The sequence below is a fragment of the Mytilus californianus genome, unplaced genomic scaffold (genome assembly GCF_021869535.1).
Source record: "Mytilus californianus isolate M0D057914Y unplaced genomic scaffold, xbMytCali1.0.p SCAF_1, whole genome shotgun sequence".
In the NCBI taxonomy this organism is placed as follows: Eukaryota; Metazoa; Mollusca; class Bivalvia; order Mytilida; family Mytilidae; genus Mytilus; species Mytilus californianus.
The window spans coordinates 21237833-21250752 of NW_026262581.1; the positions used below are offsets into that span (position 1 = coordinate 21237833).

General features: G+C 31.4%; 1 protein-coding gene across 1 annotated transcript; it reads right to left on the reverse strand.

Moving 5' to 3' along the window:
• Positions 1-2421: 2421 nt before the first annotated feature.
• LOC127700871 (uncharacterized) lies at positions 2422-10280 on the reverse strand. The gene is made up of 3 exons (XM_052204572.1): positions 10093-10280; positions 7008-7086; positions 2422-4419 (listed from the first exon to the last, which is right to left on the reverse strand). Exons 1-3 carry the CDS (start codon positions 10160-10162, stop codon positions 3873-3875), a joined length of 696 nt encoding a protein of 231 aa, XP_052060532.1. The 5' UTR covers positions 10163-10280; the 3' UTR covers positions 2422-3872.
• Between the last annotated feature and the right edge of the window lie 2640 nt (positions 10281-12920).

The following is a 12920-nucleotide window of genomic DNA, read 5'->3' on the forward strand; positions in this document are numbered from 1 at the left end:
TGCGTATTTAGGTTTTATGAACAATCTTTGGGGTTTTTTTTGGTTCTAAACCTGAGATCCCAAATTTTGGACCGATAATGGTAGAACTTCGAGTTGCATTTCGTACTAGTATAAAAATAAGAAGATGTGGTATGATTGCCAAAGAGACAACTTTCCACCAGAGAGCACAAGACGTAGAAGGTAATGTTTGTACTTCAAAATTTTGTAGTTACAAGAGGTCATGTGCTAATTACGGGTATGTCTATTGGATTGGTATGCTTTATTTTCAATCTTCATATAATCAACTGATAAAGTAAATGTTGTAATATACAATTACAACCTACTTAGGAGTTGGACGTCCATAATTGTCAACTTGTAATCACGTCCTTTTTTTCCTCAAATGTGAGCTACCGAATAAGACTTATCGCCGGGTTGAACTTACATGAGCAACACGACGGGTGCCACATGTGGAGCAGGATCTGCTCACCATTCCAGAACACCCCCAGTTTTTGGTGGGGTTCATTTTGATAAGTGTTTTGTTTTCTAGTACGTTGTGCTATGTTTACTGTTGTTTGTCTTACGATCGTTTTCCGTTTTTCTGCCATGTCATTTTCAGTTTGATGAGTTTGAATGTCCTTTGGTATCTTTCGTCTACTCGGGCTATATCCAGAAAAGTTGTTTATGATTGTTTTACGAAGGTTCTAGTTTTGTAAACAGTTGATTTATAATTATGACCATACATGTATCAATGAAAATTCATGTCAACACAGAAGTGCTGACTATTGGGATGGTGGTACCAGAAATAAACAAATAATGACATGATACTTTGCCAAAATGCAATTTTATATCTTGCTTTCGACTAAAATGTAATAACAATTATAGGCAAACGAGCTTGTTTACAAGCTATACATATTGTGAAAAAAATGATACACTGTAAAAAGGATTATGAACGGAAGAAGTATTTCTGTGAATAGAAAGAAACTAAAAGACAAAATTTTAGAACATGATATTAGAAGATAGCTCTAACCATATGCTTTTAGAAAACATAAAGAGAGAAAATGGGGTTACCGTACTTTGTCTTGCTATAAAACAAAATAGATTTACTGTATATTCCTTTACACAATTTAATATTTATAAGCTTAGATAAAACATAGCCGACTTTATTTCTAATTTTGATAACTTTTTGTAAAGGTAAAAATAATTAGAAAATAACCTAAACCTCTCCTATACGATATAAAAATAAGGACATATGGTATGATTTCCAATAAGACAACTATCTACCAGAGTCCAAAATGGCGTGAATTTAAGCATCTAGAGATTGCCAAACGACCGTTAATAATGAGCAAAACCGGTACTGTATAATCAGCTATAACTTGTCCCGACATGACAAAATGTAAAACCAAAAAAACCATCGGACCGATTTATGACAAAACAATAAATGGAACACAAATATGACAGTCGTATACAACGACTATCATTGAATTACAAATTTCTCTTGAATTTGGACATGTTTTGGCAATCCCATTTTCATTATGAATGTGTAAGACACTAATAGAGTCTTTTTATCATATCCCAAACAAGAGACTTTGATTGTTCCCTTGGCTTGATATAGACAGCTAGGCGCATACAGCGTGCAGGTTTAAGTTTAGTTTCTACATTTTTAAAATATAATAGATCATGATTGTTGTTATTTACCGTTAATCAATTAAACACGTGACTTTTCTTGAAAGGAGATTGCGTAGGCTAACAATACTAACATTTGTAATAGAGAACTTTGGGTTTTGTCGGGATAATACTTAGTAATAAGATCCTGGATGTGCTGAAGGTTCTCCTGGATCCTTTCATACTTTGTTTTCATCCCTCCAAGGCCAGTTCGTATATTTCCGACAAAAACGATAAGTTGTTACCAGGCAATTTTAGATTTTAAATTATTTGAAATAGTTTACGTTCATCAATAGAAAAGAAAGGATATGGGTTATCCATCTATAACACAACATCAATACATGCAAAGCAAAAAAAAAAAAACAAAACAACAAGAACAAAGGAGCAGAGCTTTTATTACTGTTCTCCATCTCAAAGTCACGTTGAGACCTTCAGTACAGTGCAAAGAAACTCTAACCTCACTGCCGTTTGTGCATTGGTTTATTATTTTCTGTTTTAATGAATTCATTATATTCCATTAGTTGTTCAGATATTTTTACTGTTGCATAGTCAAAGTTACCCTTTCCCAACCCACTGGCAACCTTTTGATATTGATTGCTGACAATTAGTAATTTCCACTAATACAAACTACGGCTTAAGTAAGAATTGATTGCATTTAAGGAAATAAATAGTATTCCAGAAAGTACTCGAAGTGTCCACTAAAATTTATATCCTTTGGTTTGTATTATTACAAAAGTCTTAAGTCTGGAGTAACAGTTTTTACACAATAAACAATAACAATAAAATTTAATGATTGTATTTCTTTTACATGTATGTCAATTAAAGAGAACTGCATGCATAAAAAAATAGATAATAACATATTACATTAACAGAAAAAGTACACTATATTGTCAGGAGTGTTTGTAAGTATCTCTGCTGTAACAATTCAAAAACGTGAAAAAAAATATTTATACTTTCTACCTTTTTGATCAATATTTCTATAAGATTACACATGTCTTAGAGGTTATTGATGTGTAATCTGGACCAATTTACTCACAAACTGATCCGCCCATCATCCGGACTTTTAAATCAAGTTTGTGAGCCTGCAACCCAGTTTACACACTAACAACCTCTAGCTAAATATTCGTTTAATCCTTTAATTCTTCATCAAAACATTTGTTGTAGTTTTTTTTTCAATTTCAACTTTCTGGGATACCCAGGATTCCATTCATGTGTATCGCGCATGAATGTATCACTGATTCGAAATAGTGTTTACATTAGTTAAATATTTTCCAATTTTTTTAAAAAAAATTTTAAGATCCAGTATGACATCACCATCCAACCGAGTATGCTTTTTTTTGTTTGTAGCTCGATTATTGATTGAGCAAAAAAGAAACCCACCAAATTACACCTGTTTAGAATGTTTCCCTTTTTTCTTTGATAAAACATTAATTACACTATATCTAATTACATTGTAGGTAGAACAAACGTATGTTTTACAAAATGTTTAATTGCAAACATCGAGAACTGACACAAGAACACATCTCCTTATTTTTATACAAAAAATATTCAAAGAATTTTGAGGTCCTCTTTAACAGGAATTCAAGAACAAATGAAAGGTAGGACGTATCACACAGAGTACACGAATATTGACTTTATTTTGTTTTTTGTTTGAATTTTTTTGAAATAAAAAACATAATAACCATGTCAGAACGGTGAAGCGTTCATTACTGATTTTAATTTTAAAAATTCATTGAATCGCTATTCTTCACTTGAATTTGAAGGTTGACGGAAGATCTCTTTTCAACACAAATATTTGGAACTTAAATTCCAGCAGAGCACATCCTTTAACATGATCCTGTTATGATCTTATGGAGGTAAATCATTGACTATAATTCATTAATATAAACAATTATTTCAAAAATGAAATAATGTCATGCATGACACTATATCTTAACTACTTCTATAAACATGATGCTTTCATGGTACATGTAAATTGCATACTGGTATATATGTGTGGTAAATAAAAGTTGCAGGAAATCCATATCCTTTGTTTTTCTATTAAAAGACGATTATTAAGTTTAAAACCTTTCTACAAATAAATACTGTGTTTCTTTATATAAAAAAAACATGATAAGAAATTACTGCGAATATGTCAGTGACATTTGTTTGAAAAGGAAGTTTTTAGGAAAACAAGCGGACTACTGCCGTATCTGCAAATGCAATTTTCAAAATGAATAAAATTTGTCTGACTATTTCAATACTTTTTTCTTTGCATTAGCCTGTTCCAGCTGTTGTTCAAGTTCTGTTATTTTCTGACGTAGTTTTGAGAGCTCTTCCTTTGCAATGTTACCAGAAGCTTTTTTCGCCAGATGTTTACCGCTCAAATCATTGTATTTTTTCTTCAACTTTTGTAGCTCAGACTTAAGGGCATCTTCTCTTTGATTGTGTGCCCTTTGTTCGGTCGCTAAGTCGTTTTCTTTCTTTTTCATCAATCTTTTCATTTTATCTATTTCATCTTGTTTCTTTTTTATTTCCTCTTCTTTTTGCTTGATTGTCGTTTCTAATTTATCGTTCTTTACTTTTTGCCTTTGTAGTTCGTTTTCGAGCTCTCTTTTTTCTCTTTTTAGTTTGAAAAGCTCACTTTCTTTTTTCTCGATTTCTTGTTTATGACTTTCAACTAGATCTTTGCCAAGTAAGGCAAGTTTTGCACCATATCGGCCTCCTTCGATTGCAATATGCATAAATTCATCTCTCAAAACATCAACAGCGGCCTCCAAAATATCTTTACCAAAATTCCTAAAGTGATATAGTTACGTTTATATAATCTGCAAGCTACATGTTATCTAAGGCTCTTATGCGCCTGAATTCTTCATCTGACAAGCATAGTAATATATAATTTAACGCATGCTACGGTAAGATTTTATTTAGGGGAAAGCATGTTCTATAAGGAAGCCATAACAACACAAACAACCAATGAAATGAATTGTTTATCTCAGTTGACTTGTTTATCGATTTCGCAGTTTTTTCGCTATCTATTAGTGTTTTCAAGAAACAAAACCTTAAAACCCAAAGTAAATATTGATTGCCGTTGGTTGCTTAGTGTCCAGTGGCAAATATTTCATGCATGTTCAGGACGATAAAGGTAAATAATACATCAGTGTATTATCATCAAAGAATGGAAACTGCAATAAATAATCGTCGTAGAATTTTGGTATGATAACGTTGTATAGTAGCTCTTAACCTTGTGCTCATGTTTGCCCCTATAATAATAATAATAATAAAAAAAAAAAAAAAAAAAAAAAAAAAACAGTTTCATTGTCCCCCGCGTTGCACATATTTTTTTTAGTCCCAGGACAATATTTTTTTAAAAAGGTGGTTTTTTGGGGGTTTTTTAATTTTTTTTTTATAAATATCTTAGAGAAATGAAGGTTTGAGAGCTCTACAAATGCAATTTTCTATACAATAAATATTTCCAAGGGATACAATTCTTTTAACAAAAATTGATTGGCACTGGTTTTAGAATTTGTCAGAGACGATGCTGATATAATCCTTTGATATAAATTTAATATATATCTGGCAAGCATTGTACACATGAGTGCACTTAATATGCAATTGTCCATACAATTAATATTTCCAAGAGCAGAACGCTTTTTAAAAAAATCAGCACTGATTTTAGAAGTTGTCCGAGACATTGCTGATATTTACCTTTGATATAAATTTTATACAAATCTGGCAAGAATTGTACACACGAAAACACCTACAATGCAATTTTCCATATTATTAATATTTCCAAGGGACATAACTGTTTTATGAAATGAATTCGTGTCCAGAAATCTAAACGTAGACGCTCAGAGACCCGGACATCCGGACGACATTGCTCATATTTATCGCACATCTGCTAAAAAATGTGAATGTGATTATTTATAGTTACATATATTAAAGTTTCACTTAATGCTGTTCATGCTTTTTCCTTTTTAAAATAATAAGTACATTATTCTATATATCTTTATGGGATCCGTTCTTCTAAATGAAAGATTCCCTTTTTTTTTATATTTATAGTTCTATTAATGATTACTCTTAGTAATGTTATTTTCAAAATACTTAATCAGGAATTAATTAAATATTTTTATGATCTTTTTCTTTCCTAAAAAAGTCGGTGTTTGTACATTTTTTGTTGATGACTATACAATTGAAGCGTAAGATTTTATTTCAATTTTTTATGCCTGTAATTTTACAATAGATGTCTGATTCCGGGCTAGAAATATTCATTGAGTTGGGTGTGAACATTTTGTTCACTTAAAGAAAATGTCGACTTTACTGTTTGGGTTTTTCTCATTGTTGAAGGCCGTACGGTTGCCTATAATTGCTTACATCCACATCATTTGAACTTTGGTGGATAGTTGTCTCATTGGCAATCATACCACATCTCCTTATTTATATATATGAACTTTTATTTTGCCCGTTATATGATGATATTAGAGACAGTTGTTTCAATAATTTGAATGTTTATGGTTTTAATCATTTTTCTAGTCCAGATAAGCTAACTGTGATTCTAGGTGCAGTTAGCATTATCCGTTTGTGTGCCAAAACCTGCAGAGACATTTTAGATAGACGTCGTAGTTTTTTATACATATATACATCTCTCTCTCTCTTTTCATTTTATTGTTTTAAATGTTTTGAGTAATTTGTTTCTAATGTGTAAATAATCTCTATCGTTATTCTATATGAATAGCTTTTACATATTTATAATTTGTTTAAATCAATGTGTTATGTATTTGTTTGTAAAAGATGAGACGTTAATAAAATATTGTATTGTATTTTATTGTATTGTATTGTATTGTATTGTATTGTATTGTATTGTATTGTATTGTATTGTATTGTATTGTATTGTATTGTATTGTATTGTATTGTATTGTATTGTATTGTATTGTATTGTATTGTATTGTATCGTATCGTATCGTATCGTATCGTATCGCATCGCATCGCATCGCATCGCATCGCATCGCATCGCATCGCATCGTATCGCATCGCATCGTATCGTATCGTATCGTATCGTATTGTTTTGTATTGTATTGTATTGTATTGTACTTAATTTTATTAACCAGAAACAACAATTCAAAAGCAAAACTGTGTGTAGGTTCATTTTCCACATATTTAATAACGCTTTGCAAACAAGTAGTAAGTACGTCATGTTAACGATATTTAACCGAGCGTTTTCTTTCAGTTGCAACAGTGTTGTATTTGAAGATCTACAAATATGAATTTTTTATTTGATGATTGCAAATATTCTTCAAATAGTTTTGTTCTGCGTCGTTAGTAAACTGAATTTACTAACATCGCAAATTAATGCCCGCAGATGCCAAAACATTAACAATCGAACATACCCCAACAGAGCCTTTCTGTGTTCATCTAATGTATTTGTTGAATGTTCGTCTTCCACAAAGTCTGATTCACTGACAGTATCTACAACAAATATTTGAAACCATTAAGCAACTTATGTAAAAAAATAATAGGAATGGAAACAAACTTTTGAGAAGCATGTGTTCTAAATGACGATGTGATGAATAGACTCTACTCCATATCCATTATTCTTTATGATGGTCTTGATGGGGTTTACAGAATACAGATTATGGAGAAAATATACAGAATAAAGGGCAAAATAAAATAAAATAAATAAAATAATCGGGTATCTAATTATAAAGAATAGAGAATATTAATATAACTGATTATCAAAATACTACTATTATTTATACTATTAATAATTTTTTTTGCGCATACAAAATGCTAATTGGCGCACCAATTTTCTTCATTTTAGTGAAAAAGGTACATAATATTATATAATGATGACGTAGTAACATTATGAATATTATCAAATTCATTTCAATCTTTTGATGGTATGCATTTTCCTATAGTCCTGCAGATCGGTGACAAAATTGTGGGTTTGATGATAAAAGCACCAAATTTGGCATGGTAGTAGTCCTGGGTGTTACGAACAGCATTAGCTATAGACCCACCTTGAAATTTTAATATAACGGCTTTTTCAAAGATGGCCGCCATAAAATATCAGAATCAACAAATATCAATTATAGAAGGTCAAAGGCATGGAAGTAAAACTGGGTGTTTCGACCAACCTTGAAATTTCAAAATGACGGCTTTTTCCAAGATGGCCGCCATAAAATATCAAAATCAACCATTATTATTTATAAAAGGTCTAATTTGGCATGGTAGTAGTGCTGGGTGCTACGAACAATGTTATCTATGAAACCAACTTGAAATTGGAATATGGCGGCTTTTCCAAGATGGCCGCCATAAAATATCAAAATCAACAAATATCACTTATAGAAGGTTACTAAGTATTTCGTTTTGACATACCTTCAGTAAATCCAAACATCAAAAGATTTGCGAGGAAAGTATAGAAAATCGTAACTAAGGTACCGTTCTTGCAGAACAGTAGTCTACAATGAGGGATCACTTATAGACAATGGCATTCCAATATTTTAACTATAATGTATGCTTCTCGACTCGTTCAATTTCTTTATCACCAACTGGAAGAGGACATAATAATAATCTAAACATTTGCATTCCTGAAGTAATCTCAGGCTGGTAAGGCCATTAACAAGGCAGATACTTGCTTCTTCAGTTAAATGACTTTTTTGGTGTTGCAATTAAACAGGCTACCGCAATAATCTGCATTTATGACAACGATACTTGTAAAAGCTGCACATGCAGGTAGTTCAAAAAGACATGATGTAGACAAAAGTCTTTTCCACAGTCATTAAAAGCATAAGTTGATAATCGGTTGGCCAAATATTCAGTGGCAGTCGAGTTATTGCATTGAGGAAAATACGACGCTAACAATTTCGAAGTTACTTCTGTTTTAAATATCTATTCTTCTTAAATATCATATTCAACTTAACTCAAATCATCTCCTAATGTATATAGGCCTTCATATGCCTTTTGTGGATGATAGGACCAGGAAAGGATGAACTAAATGACAAAATGTACAGTTTGTCGTTTATGTTTGATCCAATTATCCATGTATCTACGTTACTAGAATATTCCATCAAGGGTTGAACTACGGCTAAAGAATCGTTACAAAGTACGATAATAACAATATTTCAGCATTTTCTTAGTCTAACTTAGCAAATTCGTCCTAACCTTATGCTTTGAAATATATGCATTTGCCGTATATTCTCTGGTACTTTAACCAAAATGTTATGCACCAGCAGAAATGTTCGTATTATTAAACTCAGTATATTTATATATAACAATCCTTCCTGTAGAATAAGATATGCATAAATCTTTAATACTTACCTAATATAACCATGCGTTTCATACTCACCTCTTATGATTACCGTTTTATGGACATGCACTCTGTCAATTGTCTAACCAGAAATACATGTATTTGTAAATTATCTTAAACTTGACCGAACGTGAGAGTTTGAAAGGAAATCATGTTGCATACCTGTATGACGGATAATCAAGACTTTCACTGATTGGCAACACAGACATTCAAATAAAGAGCAGATAACACAACATTGAAAGCAAAAACAACACGAGTCCCCTTTCATCAAAACTAGGGGTCAAAGCAGGTGTTCCGGAAGTATGAGGAGTTTTAACCAATTGGTAGCACTCTAGTGGTGTTACTCTTTGAAAATAAAAATTTGATGATTAGTCGTATGTAATTATCATCTTGATATTACCACATTCGAGGTAAAAAGGATTGTGGGGAGGAGAAGTGGAACATGTTCATAATCATTTGTGACTCAGATGGTATTTACAGGTCAAACAAATCCTGATGGCGTCCTCAAACGTTCGAATTTTTCCATTTTTGGGACTTTTCATTCGATTGTCTTGCAAGCAGCATCCATGTATCATGGAAATGCATTCCCTAGAATATCGTATGAACGCCAAAGTGCAATATTAATTCGATAGAAGAAATAAATATCAGAAAAACCATGTCTCAGTTTTGTTCATTTTCACTTTTTGACGGCAATTTTGAAATTTTCAGCCATTTTGAAAAAAATGAAAAGTCTAACATAACGTAAGGAATTACTAGAAACGTTGGATTACATTTTATATGCTTTAAAAAGATTTGAGTTTAATATTATTTGCTTTAATTTATACATGGTTGTGAAATTTGAACTAATTGGCAGACATCTTGAAAATTGCCGCCATATTAGATTTTTCAGAGTGGGTCCATAGCTTAAATTGACAACCAAATATATATCTACAATTATGCAAAGTTCCATGCTTTTATCATCAAACCAACAATTCTTCTAAAAATATGCACGAATCAGCTGGACTACTATAGTATATGCAAATTTGAACTAGTTGTCAAAATTTTCATTCTTATGGGCCAAAACCCGGACTTAACAACCCTACTCCTGTAATTAGTTGAACTTTGTTTTATTGTATCTTGAATTAACTACAGAAAAATTTATCAAACAGAGAAAACTGTAGTCATACCTTCAAATGATTTTTCAGTTCCGTTCTTTCCTTTCTTTGGAATCTTCATATGTTTTCCTTTCTTTTCCATATTAAAGGAAAAAATTATCACTACGCTTTCACTTTCAGTACAATTTAGTTATACTAGATACTAGTATTAAAGTAAAGTGTTTATAAATCCTATGAATGCACCTAAACCTATGCACACATCTATTTATGATTTTGAAATTGAATAAATTATTCAGTTCGCGTATTTATATTCAAATCGTCATATTAAATTTTTTAAGAAAAATGAAATAATGCGTTTCGGTTTAAAATTATTAAAAACCTATGTTTTGGGTAAAGAGTATTGTATTATATAGATGCAAATTGCTTGAAATTTAAATATACTTGTCATTGAAAATGTTTAAAAAGGATGAAAATTAAATCTAATCTTTAAGAAATTCTTGAAATGCATAAATAGATTTCAATTACATTCGATGCAGGAGAAAATTTATTCCAACTTCCTAGTTTCAAATTTAGTTCAGTGTGAAATGTAAAAAATCACTTTATTGCTGAATCACTCTCAAAAATCATGTTATTGCTAAATCACTCTCAAAAATCATTTTATTGCTGAATCACTGTAACTGAAAATATACAAAACTAATATCAAGATAAGTTTAGTTATGACATGTACATGTATGCCAACAAATTCTGTTAAAACGTTTTTTCTTCCAACGGTTTGACTACTTTAAAGGAACATTAGTTACGATTTAGACAGCACATTTATTTTTGATTTTTTGTGTTTTAAACCTTAATAAAAGCGGAATATTGAAATATTGATTCGCTATTACCAGCTAGCTTGTTTCCATGCTTAATTTTGCATGCATAATTTGACAATGAGTTGAAGATGGGTTGCTCAGAATGATTAGAAAAGAATTGAAGAGTGAGACGAGGAATCAATCAGGAAGCACCATTAATTGATCGATTCGCCCTTCCCCACCACCAAAAAAAAAAATCTTTCTTATGCAGCTTAAACTATCATTTGAATATCTTTCATCTAGTGTGACGTGAAATCAAACAGCAACTCTTTTCACAAAAAATCTTACGATTAAAATTGATCGTAAGTTATACTGAAATGTGTATGACTTACGAGTACTTTTACTCTTAAGATTTTTTTGTGAAAAGAGCCGCAGATCTATAAAAATCGTCTTTATACTATTGCATGTGCTCCATTTCCATTTATGTTTATATCGTGTGGCATGACAATTGTCAGTCTTCGGAGGTCATCTTAAAGTATTTTTAGTTTTCTAGTATGTTTTAATGAAACTAAAGGACTTGTCAATGAGTAAATTTGGTCTTAATAAATAATGAAGGTTTTACAAAGTCTTAATTTTGTTTTGTTTTTGTTTTTTTTTTTTTTTGGTGGGTGAGGGGGTAAGGCATTTCTTCCGGAGGAGTCGAATGTCGATGATTGATGTGATCTGTTGTACTGTCCACTATTACAGTAATTTTGGTAATTCCTTTTATTCATACATATATATATCCTTCAGTTTTAAAACACTGTGTACCTATAAACAAATTATGTTTACCGTCTCTCTTCCATTTGGGCAGCGCGTTTTGTCTTCATCGTTTCATGTATGTTGATATGGCATGATTCGTTCGGCTTCATATATGGTTTGGGTAGCGTTCGTATTGTTAGATTTTAGCTTCAGAGACGGTACTAATGCTGACATTAATTATTTTCGTAAAGATTGTTTCACCTGCCAATAGCCTTTTCTGATGCGACACCAAGCAACATCCAGGAATGCGCCAGCATTCTGATGTTGGAGAGTTAAATACGTCTCATGAAGTCTTTTAAAAGTTGTGACCATTTAAAAATTATTGGACAAGAATCTCAGGAGAACAATTACACATTAATTTATCACAATTTGGTTTGCTTATTTGTTTACATATCAATTGCGTTAGACATTCGGACGAGCTGTTAAACATTGTAATTGAAAAAAATATCAGAATGAGTTGACATCAATCATATTCTATTCGACAGAAAACAGATAAAATGAAACTAATGTTTTTAACCTATTCTATGCGCACGTGCTTTGTAAGAAACAAAAAATGAATGAAGAATTAACGAACGAACGAACGAACGAACGAATGAATGAATGAATGAATAAATGAAAAAAAATGATAGCCATTACATATTTACAATGTATATATATAATATGAAAATAAAATGTGGTATGATTCTCTCCACCAGAAACCAAATGAAGCAGAAGTTATTTTCAATTATTTTTTATGATGAATTCTACATAAGAAAATGCCTGTACCAAGTCAGGAATATAGCAGTTGTTGTCCATTCGTTTGATGTGTTTGTGCTTTTGATTTTGCCATTTGATTAGGGACTTTCCACTTGGGTTTTCCTCGGAGTTCAGTATTTTTGTGATTTAACTTTTTGTTTTATTCCTCAAGTTTCCTTAATATGAAGAAATGTTAAGAATTTAGTTTCAATCGCGTAAGTCTTAATTCATTGATCTAAATACATGACTAGGAGGGAGACCATATTAGGATATGCTTTTGAAATTTATAAACTAAAGATAAATGTCACTTTTTTATAGATATCTTTTAGTTCAGTGAAAGAACGGTTTAATATCTTCGATAGTCTCAAATCTTGTTTGCAACAAACAAGACTAAATGCTAACGTTTTAATATGTTAATATTCGTTACCATATGTCGCCTTGCAATAGCCTTCTTTCTGCTACTGGGGCTTAACTATACTCGATATCATGAAAGATTTCCTCTGTCCTAAACTCATTAACTATCCTTGTTTTTATTGATATCTTATAATTCAAAAATGTTATTTATTAATCTGT